Here is an 18,710-nt window from a genome sequence, read left to right on the forward strand (position 1 = left end):
TTTATAATTTTATACACTTTTATCATTTCCCCCTTCTTCTAAACCAAAACACTCCAAAACGTTGAGAGTGACTTCCCTTAGAGTGAATGTGCTCCAAACCACTGATCACTTGGGTGAACATTTTTCAAAATTATTATTTTAACAGCACCCTTGTTGGGAAGGTTAGGAGAGAACCAGAATTGGGCTTCAGTTAATTCCGGGCAGGGGACAGCAAGAAGAACGCAGAGCCGGACACGCACCACGTACTACCTGAATAAATGAGAATTTGCGGGAAGGGGCCAGCGCGGGAGGCCACCTCACTTTCCCCGCGCCCCGTGGGAGGGTCATGCCTGCCTCCCAACATGGTGGAGGTGTGCATGGGAAGGAGGGCGCGCGCGCGCTCTCGCTTGCTCCAGCCGAGGCTGCGGCTCCTTTGTGTCTCTCCCTCTCCCGGAGAAAAGGGCTGGGGCGCTCGCTTGCAGCCTAGGCAAAGAGGAAGCGTTATGCCAGGAGGAACGGGTTGGTGGGGCGGAGGGGAGGGAGGGAGCAGGAGGAATCCCAGCCTCCTCTTTGCCGCGTGTGTTTGTAAGTAAGATCAATGGAGCTGCAGGCTCCCCCCACCAGCGCCGGGCGGCCTGCTTACTGCAAGACGCGCACGCGCCCCACCTACCCACCCTGGGCTGCAGCTCCATTCCACCCAACCCTCTTACACCGCCGCCTCCGCCTCCCCCCCCCCACCGCGCACCCGGGGCAATTACCTGTCTGCAAGCCCCGCCCCCGCGCTGATTGACGGTCCGGATCACGTGGGGGAGGGAAGAGGAGCAGGAGGAGGACGCCGGGGCGGGCGCTCGCACCTGGAGCTGGAGGGGAGGGAAAACCGGACTGGGATGCGCTCGGCTGGGGCCGCCGCTACCGCCACCAGCTCGTTCTTCGCCGCCGCCGAAGCAGGCCGAACCCAGCTCCTGCGCCCGGTGGAGGGGCCATGGTGGCTGCTGCTCCTGCTGCAGCCGCGGCCATGAGGAAAAGCTTCCTGGTGCCCGAGATCAAGCCCTTGGATCAGTATGACTTCCCTCGGGCGCGCAGCGCCGCCAGCCTGGCCTGGGTGCTCGCCAAAGGCTACGGGGGTGCAGGTACGGCGGGAGCCCCGCGGGGAGGGGAGCGGGGAGCTGGCAGCCCGTCGGCGGGGTCGGGGTTTCTTTCCCTTCCTGGTGTCCCTTCCGAGGAGGAGGGGCGGGATCTCCAGTGGCTGCGTGTGAGTTAAGGAGAGAAGAAGCCGTGATTTCCCCCCCCCCCCTGCCTTTGACTCGATCTCGCCGTCCCTGGCGGCTTGCGGGCTCCTGGGTTTGTGTTTCTTCTGCGTGCTTCTCCCCGGCTAGGATAATATGTCCGCCTACCCATCGCGCTCGGCTCCGTGGGATGCCCTACCTGCTACAGCACCCGGGGAGGGATGGGGTGGGCTGCCTTGGCAACCAGCCCTGCTGCTTCCATCCCACCCTTTCAGCGCTAACAATGGGCTCCGCTCGGTCGCCGCCTTCTCGACTAGATAGCCCGGGTGGGGCTTAGGCAGAGGTGGAGGGGGTGGTGGCTCGAGTCCGCTCTTTTCTTCCTGGCGAGGGTCGCCTAATGTGTCTCCCCACGCGGGTGCCGGGCTTCCCCAGGTGTGGATGGAGCTATGATTAGGAGAGGGGGATTGGCGTCTGGGCTGGGAGGGCGCCTTTTTCGCTAGGTCGAAGTGGGGCGTGTGAGGGGAGGGGGAGGCTGCCATGATAGCGGAGGGGTGGGTAGGTGTCTGCTGCATGTCTGCTGCAGCTCCTTTTCTAAGAGCAGCCCTGGGTAAACCTCAGCCCCCCTCCCCCTTCACTAAGCTCAATTCCTCCCTGGCTTTTTGTGTTGCCTTTTGTTAACAGTGTTGGCAGCACCTGCATGACTAGCATACTGTTAGGTGAGATCAGAGCCGAAACATCCTCTTCCCTGGGGTCCAGTTGGTCTGCGGAGCCTGAGGGTGTCAGTGCCGCCCCACCCTGCTTAGTGACAGCATTCATTGGCGGAAGCCGAGAGCAGGGCGCTGCTGTTGGTGTTTACCTTTGCTAAGTGGCATTATTTTGTGGCGTTAAATTCCTCCAGGGGAAGCCCTGCCAATGGGTGCCACCAGCATGGCCCCAGCTGCAGAGCTGTATTCTGAGGTTAAGCTGTGGCAGCTGGAAGGCGGGGGGGGGGGGGAGGGAGAGGAGAGAGATGGGAGGTAACTAGTGAGGCTTCTGTGCTTGTACTTGATCCTCTGGTTTTGCCATCTCAGTAGGGACTACTCAGGGACCACTTTGCATCCTTAGCTTGGTCCTCTTCAGCTCGTTGGCAATGCCGGGCCCAGGACTGTGCTCCCTTCCTTGGCAACCCTGGGCTCTCCCCGCTGTTCCCTTTGTCTCTGCCAGGCCTGGAATTAATGTTCTGTGAGGATTTGCAGATTGGCGTTGCTTTCGTGCATGATGGAGGAGGAGGGGGGGAGCAGACAATCCCTAGTGGGGGATTGACCTTCTTGCTGTTGCTTCATAGAAGTGTGTGCTCTTTGTCGCTGCTCTGGTGCCCCTGCTAACCCAGATCCCTCTCCTGGCTTCGCCCTCCCTACTGCCAAGAGGGTGGTGGGCCAGCCTGTGTGCTTTGTGTTCAATGAGAAGCCATGCTTCCTTTGCGTTGCTCCACAACTGTCAGACTTGTTAGGATTTGCAGTGTGTGTGTGGGGGGGTCGTTCTATGGATGAAGTAGCCTAAGCACGACTTACATGGCAAGGTAGAGGTGTGGGTAAGTGAGATGGCCCTTGACAGTGGCTTCTAAAAGTATAAGGAGCTCCATGTTGCTAGCATACCTGTAGCCAGGAGGCTATCAGCTACTGTGTGACAGGCCTTCCTTATTGTGTATGGGCTGCTTTGGGGAGGGGAGGAGAGACGGGTGTTCCTCTGAGGCTGTTGACCTGAAAGTAACATAATAGGGTTTGAAGCCTGCTGGTCCACAGCCAGTTCTGGAGCTGGGAGCAACAGGAATGGCTTGCAAGGTTGTGTGACAATGAATAACTAGAGTCTCTTTCCCTCCCTCCTGCAAACTGAGGGCCTTTCTGCCCAGAAGCTGTTTTCTCCTTAGAGACTAAATGTACCCTGCTTCTGGGCTGAGGTGGGAACCACCATTCCGTGAAGCAACAGGAGGACAGTGAATTGCTGTGCTTGGTGGATGTTGAAGTGCCATGTGTGTGTGTGTGTGTGTTTCTGTGTGTGTATTCACAGGGGTGTATTTGGATGACCAGTTCTCTCATTTGGAGTTAGTGTAAATATAGGATCTGGTCAAGCCCAAGCAAGAACAGGTTTCCCTTGTCCCTGCCCTTCCGTGTCACCCCGATGACACACAAAACAATACACTTTGGTGGTGGAAAGGAGAGAGCCTTGTCATTTGCCTTGGATGGAGGCCAGGGTGATCAGCCTTGATCAGCCAGTGCTGGGTTCAAAGTCTAGTGAAGTGTGCCGAGAATGTGCTTGCTAGGGTTTGCCATAGTTTTCTGAGTAGAGCCTGAAAGCCCTTTCGGCCTGAAAGGCAAGCCTTTATGGAAATGGCACCTGCTTACCTCACGTCAGAAAATGCACATGGCACTGCTAGCATCTGCTCCTGAAATAAGCTACTGGTCATGGTGGGAGTCATCAGTCGGCCTCAAGCCAGGGATTTTAATGTGCGACTGCTATATGATCTAAAGGCACCGTGTGGGGGCTGTAGAAAGTTAATGTGAAATGGCAAAGAAATACATGGAGGTGGCTTTTTTCAAGTTTTAAACAACTAATTTTTAAGTAATTTCAGTATGCATTTGAAAATAAAGATCTGCAAGTGAAACTGAGTGCCAGCTTGCTTTACTAGACACACTGCTGCCTGCACTTATTTATTCACCAATAAGTAAAAGAGCCAGATGCTTTTAGTTTACTGAAAGCCAAATGAGGAAGGGACTTGGAATTCCCTTAGCCCAACCTGTAGCTACAGGACCTGTGACCCAATGCTATGTATTACTCAGCTGATACATCCGGCAATTGGTCCCTTTCCCATAACTGGGTCAGGAACTGGCTAACCTCTGCCAGGTGTCCTGATTGGCATTGCTGTGTTTGTTGCACACCCAAAGTAGTTGCTAGTAATTATGTGCAATGTTGTAGCACCCTGAGGTTAATTCCCTATATTACTTGTGATCCCCTTTGTGTTCGTTCACAAACTGGGGTAATCCCCACCCTCAAGGGTTTGTGGCAAAGGGTGGGGCAGGAAACGGAGGAGGAGTGGGAGTGACCAGAGTGAGGCTCACCAGCTGAGATAGCTGTACCCACACAGGTGCAGCTGTGGTCTAGACCACTGAGCTTGCCAATCGGAAGGTCATCAGTTTGAATCCCTGTGACGGGGTGAGCTCCCGTTGCTCTGTCCCAGCTTCTTCCAACCTAGCAGTTTGAAAGCATACTAGTGCAAGTAGATAAATAGGTACCACAGTGGCGGGAAGGTAAACAGCATTTCCATGCACTCTGGCACTTATCATGGTCCTCTGTGCACCAGAAGCGGTTTAGTCATGCTGGCGATATGACCCAGAAAGCTGTCTGTGGACCAACACCGGCTCCCTCGGCTTGAAAAGCAAGATGAGCGCCACACCCCGTGGTTGCTTTTGACTGGACTCGACCGCCCAGGGGTCCTTTACCTTACCTTTACACACTTATTGCTTGGCTAGTGGGAAGGGTCATAGGTCAGTGACAGAAGCATCTGCCTTGCATGTAAAAGATCCTGTGTTCAATCCCTGGTATATCGATGTAGGACTGGGATAGATTGCTGCCCGAAGCTCTGGAGAGCTGCTGCCAGTCAGTGTAGAGAATACTGAGCTAGATGGACCAATGGTCTTGACTCAGTATAAGGCACATTCCTATGTTCTTGGTAATCCATTTAGGAGGACTGAGCCCTGCTCTCCCATTAACCACTGATTCAGTTTCACTTGCCGTTCTGTAGGTTAAACAGGTGTGGCTGTCTAGATATTGACTCCTGTTTCCCCTTCGCCCAGTGGCAAGTTCTTGCTCCACTAAAGACACAAAGAATAAAGCAAAATCTCAACACATGGGCAGCTTATCCTTGCATTGCTCCCTCAGCCAAACTATACCCTGGTCTGTAGTGCAGGCATGCGACACGAAATGTTGCCCCTTTCCCCCAAATGGAAATTCATATACAAATCAAACCCAGCTAGTTTCACCCAGTCCTGAGCCATAGCGGATGCTTTTTGCACTTTAGCAAAACTACCTAGAGTCTTCTTGAAACCACAGAATGGAAGTCCCAAAATGTGATACACAAAGCCCAGTATGGGAGAAGAAACAACATTTAAGGCAGCGGGATGGAAGATGCATGGGTACAGCAGTATAATTTTTTTTTTCAATTCCCCCCCCCCCAAAAAAAAACATTTTCCTTGCTAATTTGTCACCCCCTCCATTATGGAACCCGGGGCGGCCCACCCCCCTCGCCCCCCTTGCTACTCCCCTGATACCAGGCACCCCCAAACTCAGCCTTCCAGCTGTTTTGGGACTCCAACTCCCATCATCCCTAGTAGCTAACAGGACCAGTGGTCAGGGATGAAGGGAATTGTAGTCCCAAAACAGCTGGAGGGCTGAGTTTGGGGATGCCTGTCATATATAAAAAAGGACAGGATAAAAACCTTCCTTTTCCACCTGTAAAATGATTGTCTTCTTTTGACTTTCTATATATATATTATTTTGCAAGCCCTTCAAAACATTCCTCTGAATCCTGCCCTTGTAATCTCTAAGTAGAACCTTTTACTACTTTGTGGTTTGCTTCAGTGAGTGAAGCTATGTTTTTTAAAACAACACCTCATTGCCAATTCCTAGTTTATGTTGATTCAAAAGTCTTAGGTCCTCCTTTTGATTCTTTGAGTGCCTTGCTTGTTCCTCGATTTTGTAAAGCTACTTTGGAGCTGCGTGCAATTACTAGAGGGCCTGGATGGGGGCGGTGCCTTGTCATCAGCATAAAATACCAACATTATTTATTTAATTTGTCACTTTTTTCACAGAAGTGACTCAAAGCGACTTACAAAAACAACATTAAAACCAAGCATTAAAAAAAAACAAGAATGAAATGGGAACCGATTCAGAAAATGGTCTACTGATGTTATTTTACTGCTTGCACTTCATTTAAGTCAAGGATACTCATTTTAATCCTGCCCTCTGTGGCGTCCCAAATTCCTTTGAACTTTTGCATCAGCTACAAAGTTGAACATATTACCTGTTCCTGCGAGTAATGAAAATGCTGAATAGCACCCACCCCCAAGGAGATAACTCCTTTTGGACATCACACAACAACGCCTCCAGGCTCCCCTACACAAACCTTTAATGCCTTATTGGTTGTTCTTGTGCAGCTTGAAGGAATAAGGGTTGCTTTCCTCATGTTAGTGCCCTCTGACCCACCTGCCAAAGAATATTCTGTAGAACTGTGTGGAACCTTCCCCTAGAGAGTAACCTACCACAGAGTGACATTGATGGGGCAAGGCCATGCCTCAGTGGTAGAGCATTTGCCTTGAGCACAGAAGGCCCCAAGTTCAATTCCCAGCATCTCCAGGTAGGGCTGGGAGAGACTCCCTGCCTGAAACCCTGGAGAGCCTCTGGCAATCTGTGTAGACAATACTGAGCCTGATCAGCCGATGGTCTGACTCAGTATAAGGAAGCTACTTACATTCCACATTGGTTTGGTCTTGGCAAGTCCATGTTGGTTGTTAATGATCACCTCATTTTTTTCTACATTACACACACACACACACACACATATATATTAGAGATGAATTTGTTTTCATAATGTCTTATAGGTAGACATTGGGCCTGTAATCTCCTGGTTTCTCCTATTCTCCCTGTTAAATATAGATGTGGCTATTTTTTGCTAGTCTGCTGGAACCTCACTTGTCTTGAGAGATTTCTTAAAGATGACTGTTAGCAGCTTTGAGGTTTCTACTTCTAGTTCGTTTAGCATTTAAGGGTGTATTTTGTTGGGACATCGATGCAGATATTAACTAGTTCTGCCATTCCTTTCACATCTCTTTGATCCAATCTGGCAACCGTGTGTGTGTAGGAAACTGAAGTGAAGCAAGCACTAAGGAATTTGACTCTTCTTGTGAAAAAGGACTGAAACAGGTATGCTTCGGTCTCCTATGGTGCCATTGGATTTCATTTGTTGACCATGAAGTTGTGTATTCGTCTACTATGGAATCCTGTTCTGTGCACCATTTTACCTCATTTTGGTGGGGAATGCCTTACCATGTCAGGCTAGAATGGCACAAACCGAATGCTCTGCTAAGTGCTTGCTATAGTAGCTTGAACTGGTGCCAGGTCAGTTATTGGTAGGATCCCTTGTTGGTACTTCCCTGAGATCTTCTGGTCCTTTCTAACTGTGCCGTAGATGCTTGTTGCTGATGGCCTATTTTTTCCCATTGGCCCTGCCTAGCACTCAACATGCACAGCTGTGCATGCCCTGTAAATCCTGTGCAGTTGCTGAGGAACTTTGAACCTCTGCTAGGCTTTGAACAGTAGACAACCCAGAGATACTCTGTATCTTACAGGTACTCAAATCTGGCTCAGGAATTATGACTGCAGGCACATCCATATTGCCATATATCAGGGATGGGGCACCTTTTCCCCTCATTCCCATCTGTTGTGAGGGGGTTGTCAGTGTTGGGTGAGTCTGGAGGCAATGGTGGGTGCAGGAGCACATGTAAATGTTACCTTTGTACAGCAGGCAAGCTTCCACATACAATCCTCTTTTGTCTGGACAAGGAAGAGGAGTTATTAAGGAGACACATTCCAACCAGCCAGAAGCTCTTAGTGTGTGAAGCAGTGCCAGTGGGAAATCTGGCCTGGAGAGAGTTCTGAGGGCCAGATACAGAAGCCTGTGGGGCACATTTGACCCACCCAGGCCTGATGTTCACCACCTGTGCAAGGGTGGTGGTGGTACGGAGAAACAAGATCCCAATTATCACTTCACAACAAAGGGCTTGCCTTGGTTAACCTTTGGGATATTAGCAAAACTGTTGGCTGCTATTGAAGTACTGTAGCTGTTTTCCATTTAGAGCCTGTCTTCAATTCCATTCTGCAGCTTGGACCTTCACTTTTACTTCCTGTGGTACCATATTATGCAACCCACCTTTCTTGGGATGAATAATCCCAAGAACCGCCACTGGAACATGGCACACACACGTCATAAAGGGGCTCTCACTCTTAACATTTTGCTTTGTAGAAGCTGACCTGCTGCTTGACCTCTCTTCACTTTCAGCAGGTGCTGGCAGGCCCACCTTACTACCTGCAACTCAGCGTAACCCTGAATTTTGTCTATAATTGCCTGTGTGCATGTGCTGTCTGTGCCCCTGCTGTTGATTGCCTTGCCTGTTTGCTTAGTCTCCTTCCCATCTCCCTTGACTTAAGCCAGGCATAGGCAAACTCCGGCCCTCCAGATGTTTGGGACTACAATTCCCATCATCCCTAGCTAACAGGACCAGTGGTCAGGGATGATGGGAAATGCAGTCCCAAACATCTGGAGGGCTGGAGTTTGCCTATGCCTGACTTAAGCAGTCCTTTCTCTCTTGCAAAGAGACAGAAACCACTGGTGGGAACGAGGTTCTCAAGTACAGTATTTGTAGCTGTGGAGAACGTCCTTGCAGGTGGGAAGAGGTTTGAATTCTGCTCTGTCATGCCAGCTAGAGCGGGGTGGAAGTTGGCTGACATTTCCCAGCAACTCCTTTCTTGGCTGTGCCTCCAATCTAGTTTAACCTGCTGGAGGCACCCAACATGACCATGAGCTTGACAGCCTTTGCCTCTTGGTGCTTGCTGGAAAATGGGTGGGTTTGTTTCACTGCTGTGCTGATTGGGTACGAGGTGGTGCGAGAGCTTCTCCCAAAATGCAGCGCACACCCACTTCTGTCAAGGACCTCACTTAGGGAGTGGCATTTGGCATAGCAGTTTTTCATTTTCCGCTCCACCCCCACTCCTGGCAATCCTATAGATGTTGCTGGACTCCAGCTCCCACCAGCCCCAGCCAAAGTGACCAGTGGTCAAGGAAGATGGGAGTTGTAGTTCAGCAACATCTGGATGTCCACAGGTCAGGGAATATTTCCCCACCCATTCTCGAACCATTTTCTGTGGAGTAGGGTGTTTGTTCAAAGAAAGGGCTGCCAAAATGTTTTTCAGTTGAGGAAAGAAGCAAGTAATGTGGAACACGATACTGGTTTTTAACACTTTTGCATGAGAGAGAGAGAGAGGGAGAAGTTCTTCTCCATCTCATAATATTAGAATCTGGAGCTGTCCAATGAAGCTGAATGATGGGAGATTCAGGATAGACAAACGGAAGTCCTTCTTCACACAGTGCCTAGCTCGAACTATGAAATTTGGTCCCACAAGAGGGACTACCAATTTGGGTGGCTTTAAGAGGGGATTAGACAAATTAATGGTGGATAAGGCCTTAAATGGCTGCTCGTCATGAGGGCTTTATTATCTCCCATATTGGAAGCGGCATGCCTCTGAATATGTTGCTAGGGAGCATAAACGGGAGGGTGGCGTTGGGCTCATGTCCTGCTTGTGGGTTTCCCAGGTTAGCCACTGTGGGGAAACAGGAAGATCCAGCAGGGTTCTTACATGGAATTGAAAGCATACGGCTGTCCTGTGCCTTGATCCTGTGCGGGCCTATTGACATTGCCTTGCAGCTGGCATGCCTCTGGATTTCATAAGATTGCCCCTTAAGCTGCTGGCTGCCTCTGTGCCCCTCCCTCTTGCCTGGCTGTAACCCTGCCACAGAGCTTGAGCTGAGACCTTGGCCGTCTGAGAGGGTGGGGTGGGGGGAGGCGGCTGCCCTGCTTGTTTTTCTCTTTAATCCGGCTGCTTGGCTAAGGCTCCCATATGCAGGTTTCCCCTGCCTCAAGAATAGTTTCTGGGCTTGAGTCAAATGCCTTTGCGCCTTGAGTCCTGTATCACACTCTGCTTGTTGCCTCCTTTAGTGTACCTTTCAGTTTCTGCTTCTGATCTGTGCCCAACACCCTCTAGACTTCTTCAGTCGGAGAGCCTCATGCCAATGGTGGGCAGAGCCAGAGGCAAATGTGGGTGGAGCAACAAATGTAATAATAATAATAATAATAATAATAATAATAATAATAATTTATACCTTGCCCATATGTACACTAGGCTGGTTTCTGCACACTCTTACACCTTTCTGTCCTCCATTCAAACAGACAGACATTATCAGAGCTCAAGGATGCATTCTAGCCATACAAAAACCTTCAAGGAAGGTACAAAGCAGGGTTGCACTGCACTCTGATAAAAGTCTTGAGGGCCAGATAGAGAGGCGTAAAGGGCCACAATTGGCCCCTGGGCTTGGGGTTCCCTTTCTTATTCTAGAATATAAACTTAGCCATGAAGTTTACAGCATGGAGAATTTACCTCCCTCGCCCATCTTGGTCGTATTTGTTATTTTGTTTAGAATATTTTTTATTCTGCCTTTCTACCAAGAAAAGACATTAATAATTGTAATTCCCTGAAAACTTGACTCTATGTTGGGACCAAGAAATTTAGGCCCCTGTTTACCTGGACAGTAGAATGTGGGCGCAGAGTTAGCTACAGGTTTTCAGCTGCTGGTCTACAAGCGCCATTGAGATAGACCACGAAACGATTGCGAATGTCTGTATTTCGGCCTGCACATGATTTATACTTTGTTGGCAGTGGAAGGTGAGGCCATGTTGATCGGGAGCAGATAAGGTCCAATGATGTCCTGGCTTAAGGCCTGTGATTTTCAGTATATGGTGCTGGTGCATTTCACTCATTTTTACCATAAAACAACAATTGAAGGGACTCTTCTCAGTGCCTTGACCTACGGCTCATTGTTTTTATGATCAGGTGCTGGTTTTGAGAATGCAAGCCCTGAAGGATGAGAAGTTTATGAAGTGGTTTGTCAAGATCCCCAACAATTTTCAAGTGGTCCATTGGGGGACGGGGAAGAGATTGAGAACTGACTATACTTGTTGAGGAATACATTGAGCAGGGCACAATTTTTGAAATCTCCTGCAGGTTAAAAACAAACGGCATTATGGGGAGACGTTCTAGCCTATCTCCGACTCTCAGGTGTGCTAATTTTCTACCTGAAGGGTTGTTGTTTTTTTTAATGGCAAAACATTCAAAGATGTAAAACCTCCATATCTATTCAGGAGCATTGCCCTATTTTACCACCTTGAGACTTGACCACCTCAGTCCCCTGCTATGTATTGATCTAGTCTGCATATCTGACTTTCAGTTCCTCTGAGACAAGAGTCCTGCTGATTAACATTACAAATATATCTTTCCTTGATTTGTTTGGACTCTGTGCTCCCTTTTCACAGAGCCTTGCCATGTAAAGCTGTAGAGCAGCAGCCTTTTGCCAAACTTGGCTCCCTGGATTGGACTCCAACACTCTCATCTCCAGCCAGCATGGACAGCGGCCAAGCATGATGGGAGTTGTAGTCCAAAAACATGAGGAGTAAGAGGAGTCATATTTTCTTCCCCATGTCCCCATCCACTTCAGTGGTCATGCTGGGGAGGGAGGAGGTCCATGGGAGGAATTCAGTGTCACACAAAGGAGATTGTTCAGTCAGAGGAAGTCATTTTTTAATCTCTCCTCTGCTCCACTTCACATTGTTCTGGGGGGTTCTCCCATTCCCTCCCGAGCCATTTCTGGGGGTGAGGAAAAGCTCCATTATGATAGCGGGGAAACACTTGCCTGGATTTCTGCTAGTGGGACCACTTAACCCGAATCTTGCCTCATGTTTGCCTGCTTCCTGGTGATAGCAAGTTCCATCTTTCCTCATGAGTTTTCATTACGCTGTTTCCCCCTCTTCTTAGTTGTTCAGACCTAACCTTCCTGAGATGCAGATTGTGCTGTTGCACCAGTGCGATCATTTCTCACCAGAGTTGCTGTGTGGATGAGTGCTTTAGAGGAAGCACCCTGTGCTGGGAAGTAGAGTCTGGGTAGCAGGCCTAGAATCATAAGAGTTGGAAGGGACCACAAGGCTTGATGGATAACGGCAAGGATGTGTTTTGTATGTGTGTGATATAGCACTGATGTCATTTCAGGGCACAGTACTTACACCCTGGAGCCTGTGTTGCGTGCTGGGGCCTGTTGTCATGTGGGGGTGTGGTGCTATGCCGGAGACAGGTTTTGCCTTCGCCCCTCTGGCTCTTGCATAGTTCCCGGGGCGCTCTTGTCACGTGTGCTTGTACAAGCCCCTGCAGCTTCAGACTGCAGCTGAATAGGCTTGCCGAGACCTATGGATGCTCTGTGGTGGGGCAGTCTGAAGCAGCTGCTGCTGCTGCTGTGCAAGAGGGTGGTGCACGGCTCCTTGGTTCATTCCCTTTCTGGCCTTACCTGCTGGGACTGAGGACTGATCTGTGAGGCACGTGCCAGTGACTTCTGGATGGATTGTGGTTCCTGCAAAAAATGCCCACTTCCTGTGTCCCAACACATTGCTAAACCTGTGTTAGAATTGTCATTTGAGGCACTTCAGGGCACATTCCCATCATTAAGTCATGACTTAACGTGGATTAGTAAGTGCTCAAGGTGTTTTAACCACATGAGTCTTTGCTACCTAAGGCCCAAACTGCTTGCTAATTTCAAACATGTATAATGGTAGCTCAGTGACCCTTTTGGAATAGGGGAAAACACCCAGTTTCCGGTGGAGGCTACTGAAAGCGCTTGGGAGAGACAATCCTTTTTTCTCATGGCTGTCCAAATATCTCTCTCCACCCCACCAGGGCTTTTCCCTCTGCAGGGTTTCAGATGCACGTGTCTGAAGGCCAAACTAGATGTGGCTTTCAGTGCATCATGGCATGTGGTGTTAAATATGCCAGTGGGGGATTTCTGTGGCTCAGTGGTAGGCCATAGGGTCAGCGGCAGAGCATCTTCCTTAGATGCAGAAGGTCACAGGTTCAATCTCTGACATTTCCAGGTAAAGCTGGGAGACGCACGCCTGGAATCCTGGAGAGCCACTGCCAGTCAAGGTAGACAATATGGGTTAGGTAGACCAGTGGTCTAACTCAGTATAAGTCTGCTTCCTATCTTTCCACAATGCAAATATTAGCTTCAGAATATTTGTCTTAGGACCACAGCAAGGAAAGGACTAGCTAAGCTCCCCCTCCACGTCTGCTACTATCACAACAATTGGCAGCCCCCTCACCTGTGATGCTATTTGAATTTAAAAATAAACAATAAACCTGCATGTTAAATGCTTTGTGTCTGGTTTGGAATTGAGAGAGCACAACATTGCTGAGAGCGCTGAGGCTGAAAGCAAGGACTGTTAGCTTCTTTTCCCAGGCTTGGGAGTTCCCACTTCTCTGAAACATGATGAGACTCTCATTTGGAAGGTGTTCTGGTTGCACCATAGCGTGTCCCTGCTTTTCTGAAGTTTGTTTGAAGGAATCGGCACGGTGATATTTTATTAAGCTTTTGCCTGCATTTCCCCCTAAGACCTGCGGGCCCAAAGCTGATCCTAATCATGTGCTGCCACCCATCTCCCATTGCAATTATGTCTCCATGATGCTTTTCTGTCTGTGTCCTTTGTGGCTACAAGCTTACCACATTGGGATGTTGCCTGGCATCATTTTTGCTGCTCATTAAATGTGCAAAAGCTCATGCCAGGATGGCTGGGGGCAAGGGAAGAGCAGTGGCCCTGGATATAATTGTTGGAGAGCTTGGCCTGCTCTCTGTGGTTCAGATTTTTTTTTTTAATTACCGGTAAGTCAGTGGCCTATGTGGCGCAGTAACTCCCTGTCATGAGAGCTGTGCTTATACCTTTCTAGCACCTCACTGGGTGTCAGATTAATATCTTAATGTGAAGAGCAAACTAGACGTGACATTTGTTCACTTGAATGTCTGATTTTAAAACAAGAAGTAGCAAATGGTGGGGTTTTTTGTGGGGGGGGGGAGACTTTACCCAGATTGGGATCATGGCATGGGAGACAGTGGGGCTTTAAATCTTTGCCTCCCGCTACAGTCCTGCTTGGAATTAGTGAATAACCCCTCCCTATATCTGCTTTTTATAAAAATCAGAAAACTCTTGGTGCCTGTTTTCCTCACAGCCCTTCCTTCCTTGCTTGCTACCTTCTTTCTATTGTCAGTAGCAGGTGTGAGGACATGATTCCAGTAAGTACCCTAGTGGGGACAAAGGGTTAACACCCCCCTGCCCTCCCCACCCCCACCATGGTTTCCATCCAACTTTGTTCCCTCTGCGCACATGCTATTTATTTCAAATTAACAGCCACACAAATCAAAGCCATATGCCGAATGTCACATCTGATTTGTCCCCAGGCTGGCAAGACCTCCTTATCAAGTAGCCCCTTCATCTGTTGTGAAGTACAAAACAACAATACCCCCTCCCCTTTAGGTTGGTGAGTCAGGACTGAGGTGCTCTTGACCTGAGTTCTTGGGAAGCATCAGTGACAGGCACTATCTAACTTTCACCATATCTAGCCTTTCCCCTTTGTGCTTCCCTTACATCTGGTGTGGTAAGGAATGCAGATTTAAAAGATCATCCTTGGTTTGGAGCAAACTCTCCTCTCTTTGTAGCTAAGCAGGTCCATTTCTGTACTCCACTCATGGAGTTTCTGACAATGGTTCTGTGCAGTGAGCAAGCTGCCATCATTTTAAGTTTCTTCGCAATGGGAAAGTGGTCGCTGCTGCCTGTCATGTGAGAAGGGGCTGATCCCTTTTCAATTTTCAGCTCAGGATACTGCTGAAAAGGCACCCAGGACAGAATGTTAAGAGACAGTAAAACCTGTTGGCTTCATAATCCTTAGAGCTGCATTACTCCCCACCCCAAATACTGGGTTTGCCTGTTGTGCAGAGAAGCCACCCATTGTGGTTGCAGATGGGGCAGGAGAGGACATGGGTCAGTACTAGCAACCATGCTAGCCCTGGGCAATAATTGATGTGGGGTGGGTGTGTTGTGTGGCAGGGACCCAGAGTATTATACATAGCCATTCATTTCTAGACTGACCTCTTTGCACTCTCTTAAGTTCTGGGCTACTATATGCAGGCTCTGCTTTGTGCTTGCCCCCCCTCCAAAAAAAAAGTTTGGTAATGATCTTAGTGTCTATGCCAATGTTGGTGAGCACGTGAAAAGCTGAACCTTTTGGCAGACATTTCACAGATTGCTCAGTTGGTAGAGCACGAGACTTAAGCTCAGAGTCATGGTTTTGAGCCCCACGTTGGGCAAAAGATTCCTGCACTGCAGGTGGTTGAGCTAGATGACCCTTGTGGTCCCTCCCAGCTCCACAGTTCTATGTTGTGAGGTTTCAGTTCAACGTTGGCCTGCGGCCCCTGTTAGCTCTGTTACCTACTCCGTCTATATTTCTCAGTAACAACATGTGCCCCCCTCCACAAGTTCAGCTGTGCTTGGGAGGGAAGCTGTGCTATTCACAGCCTAAAAGATTTGATTTGTGTGTATGTGTGTGTCCCACCACTCTCCTTATCCATCCCCAGCCAAAGTAGGCTGTTCCCAATGTTGGATGCCCTGAAGACTTGGAGGTGGGTGGGATGGGCTTTCTGCCAGGAGGGGCAGCTGGGCTTTGTTAGTTCAGGCTCTGAGCCATGGGGCGGGAAAGGAGCTGGGACTGCAGCCACAAGTCTGGTCCCGTGCAGTTGTGGCTGTGATCAGGTGCTGCTGAATCAGCTGGTGAAGCTGTTCCACCTGTTCCTCTTTGCACACTCGCGCGCACAGGAATGTCCTAGCCCTCCCAGCCCTGCTCACTGGCAGGAGCTGACACGTAGATCTCCAGTCTCGTGGCCTCACCTCTTGAGGAAACAGCTGGTATAGCGCGTGCGTGTAAGCCTTGGCGTGATCTTCCTGTCAGGAAGATGTCAATATGTCTTGCTTTCCCTATACCTGCCATCCGCAGGCCAGAGTACCGCAAACCCAGTGGGAGGAAGAGAGCTTACAGTTTCCGAAGGAGGAAGGAGAAGCTTGTACCGCAGCCATTTATTATTGAGCCTGTGGGAGGCCTGCTTCCCAGTTGCTCCAAAGGCCTGCCCCTTTCCCAAAGCAAAAATTGGCCTGACCTCTCGCTTAACCCTTTAAATATAATTTGCCTCTTGCAATCCAGAGGCTAAACACAGGATTGCCAGCCCCCGGACACTCCACTGCCCCCTGAAATAGTGCTGTGATAACATTGCGGATCCCCTTTCTGTCGTAAGCCTGCAGTGGGAGGATGTGTCTGAGCCTGCTGATGTTAATCGTGTTGTCAGGGTAGAAATTAATATCATCCTCTTACGGCTGGATGCCAGAGCTCTTGCAGTGGGTGCCCCCAAGCTATTTGTCTGCTCTGCACTTGCTTGTTGGGGTGTGTGGTTTGTGTGCAAGTCCCCAGTGGATGCACAGCCAAGGCTGCCCCTGTGAGGCTCCATCTCTGCCTTCTGTCCTGTAAGGTTTTATCTGAGATTGGGAGCACTCACCTAGCCATGCTGTTCCTTGCTTCTGCCTTTTCCCTCTTGCCATACTAGGGGAAAGGTGCTCAAAAGAGGCAGTGCTTCTGCTTGGAGATGAAAGTGCATGAAAGGGGAAACCCCTTGTCTCAAAATCACAAGTGTTGCCAAATCGCATCCATCTGGGGATGGTGTTCCAGTGTGTGCATGTTTTATGATGCCAGGAGACTTGTAATGTGAGGGCAAGGAGGGATTAGTCTTTCCCTAGTTGCCTCATATCTATTCCAGGGATGGACAATCTTTTTACACCCAGAGGCCACATGCAGTGATGGTGGGTGCTTACATACATGTACATATCACCACAGAGATATGTGCACACATCCTTTGAAAGCAGCAGTTGTGGTGGCTACCAAGTATACTTGCTTTCTTTCCCTGCTCAAAGGAGAATAATCGACTCCCACCTCAGAATGAGCAGCTGTGTGGTGTGCTGTGAGCAGCACAGTTTACATACTTGCCCCAGTAGTAAAATTCAGCAAAATTCAATTGGCATTGGGAATGGGTAGCTTGGGAACACACAGTGGGCTGCATGCGGCTTGCAGTTTGCTTGTGTGTGATCTAAGATGGTGACTTGTGATGCCATCATGGCCAGCCTTGGTCATCAGGAATGTTTGTTTCTGCTCTAAGCTCTTGACAGCACTAAGGAAAAGGCTTTGGGAAGAGGGGACTTGTCCAAGTTCCTGGGAGTTTGTTTTATTTTTCAGAAGCTATTGTTCGTTATACATAGGCCAGGAATAAATTAGGGAAAGTATATTAACAGGCAACGAATCTGTGCAGTATGTTTTGACTTTCGACATTTGGGGAGGTGACATTGTTGGCGTACGTTTTCCCCAAACCATTGAGTAGGGCTGGAAGATTTCCACTTCCTGAAATCGGCATGTCCACCTGGGCATAGGAAGGGAACAAGGGTGCAACAACCTTCAACCAGCCCACCCTCCAGGTATGGCAAATCAAGTGTGGGGAAGCTGTGCCCATCCCCAGACGTTGCTGGACTGCATCCTTGACCTATGTATATGCTGGCTGGGGCTGATGGACATTGGGAAGCCCAGCAATGTTTGTAGGCCACAGGTCCCCCCCTTCCCACGTCAGAGCCCAACTACTTGGGACACTCTCATGTGCTGTGAGTAAATCAAAATGAGGGGCAGTTTCCTTTCCACTGTAAGTCCTTTACCCAAGGGACCAGAAGCGTGCCAGGTGCTGCAGCCAGCCCTCACTTACCCCTCATTTGCCATGATCACCCAGAGGTTTTCTGCCCTGGATTCCTAGCTTCTGGTGGTGCTGTCACAAATCTGTGACCAAGGGACTGGCTAAGTTGGTGGGCCCTGGTATGATGCTTTGGTCCTGGTAACTGCTTGAGCATGGGTAAGCAAACTAAGGCCCGGCGGCCCAGATCCGGCCCAATCACCTTCTAAATCTGGCCTGCGGACAGTCCAGGAATCAGCGTGTTTTTACATGAGTAGAATGTGTCCTTTTATTTAAAATGCATCTCTGGGTTATTTGTGGGGCATAGGAATTCGTTCATTATTATTATTATTTTCCAAAATATAGTCCAGTCCCCCACAAGGTCTGAGGGACAGTGGACTGGCCCCCTGCTGAAAAGGTTCGCTGACCCCTGTGATTGAGGATGCTGGGTGCTGCTTCTGGCCCTGGTCCTGAACGGTGGGATTCACCCTGATGCAGCCTTGAGCCACTGTATGTGCCTCTAACTTGTCTGATTCCCCCCACACCCAGACTGAGAGAAGGAAAAGAGACAAGCTGTATCATTAAGAATCACCTGCTGGCCTTGACATTTGGAAGGCTTTTCAGGATCTTCCTGGCTGTTGTGTGCCTGGGCTTGAGCCCACCTCCGTCTGTGGAACTATTTCCCCCCTTTAACACTGGAGACAGGCCTGTGGGGACAGGGGAGAGAGACAGCAAAAGGTCTTGGAGGGGGACAACGTCATTATATCTGCAGCACCTCCTCTCTTGGTATAATTTTTCATTGCATTTCTACCCCATTCTTTATTGGGGGAACACAGGGGACAACGTACATAGGATATATTTTTCTCACTACAGTTCCTGTGGGATAAAAAAGTCAAGGCTTCCCTAACTGGTGCCCTTTAGATGTCCTCCAGAACTGCAGCTCCCATAATTACTGTCCATTGACCATACTGGCTGTGATTGATGGGAGTTGTAGTCCAACAACATTTGGAGGGCACCAG

The 18,710-nt window shown here is 49.5% G+C and overlaps 1 protein-coding gene across 6 annotated transcripts in view; it reads left to right on the forward strand.

The window, feature by feature from the left end:
- Positions 1 to 727: 727 nt before the first annotated feature.
- The window catches only part of CAMSAP3 (calmodulin regulated spectrin associated protein family member 3), a 44,143-nt gene continuing 26,160 nt past the window's right edge, over positions 728 to 18,710 (forward strand). For 2 of the 6 annotated variants that reach the window (XM_033139642.1, XM_033139644.1), the window contains exon 1: positions 728 to 1,109. In XM_033139642.1, coding sequence (XP_032995533.1) covers positions 962 to 1,109 — 148 coding nt within the window. In that variant the 5' untranslated portion in view covers positions 728 to 961. The remainder of the gene's footprint in view (positions 1,110 to 18,710) is intronic. The other 4 variants (XM_033139643.1, XM_033139645.1, XM_033139646.1 and 1 more) reach the window with 3 other exon arrangements.

This window comes from Lacerta agilis, chromosome 2 (assembly GCF_009819535.1).
Source record: "Lacerta agilis isolate rLacAgi1 chromosome 2, rLacAgi1.pri, whole genome shotgun sequence".
Taxonomy (NCBI): domain Eukaryota; kingdom Metazoa; phylum Chordata; class Lepidosauria; order Squamata; family Lacertidae; genus Lacerta; species Lacerta agilis.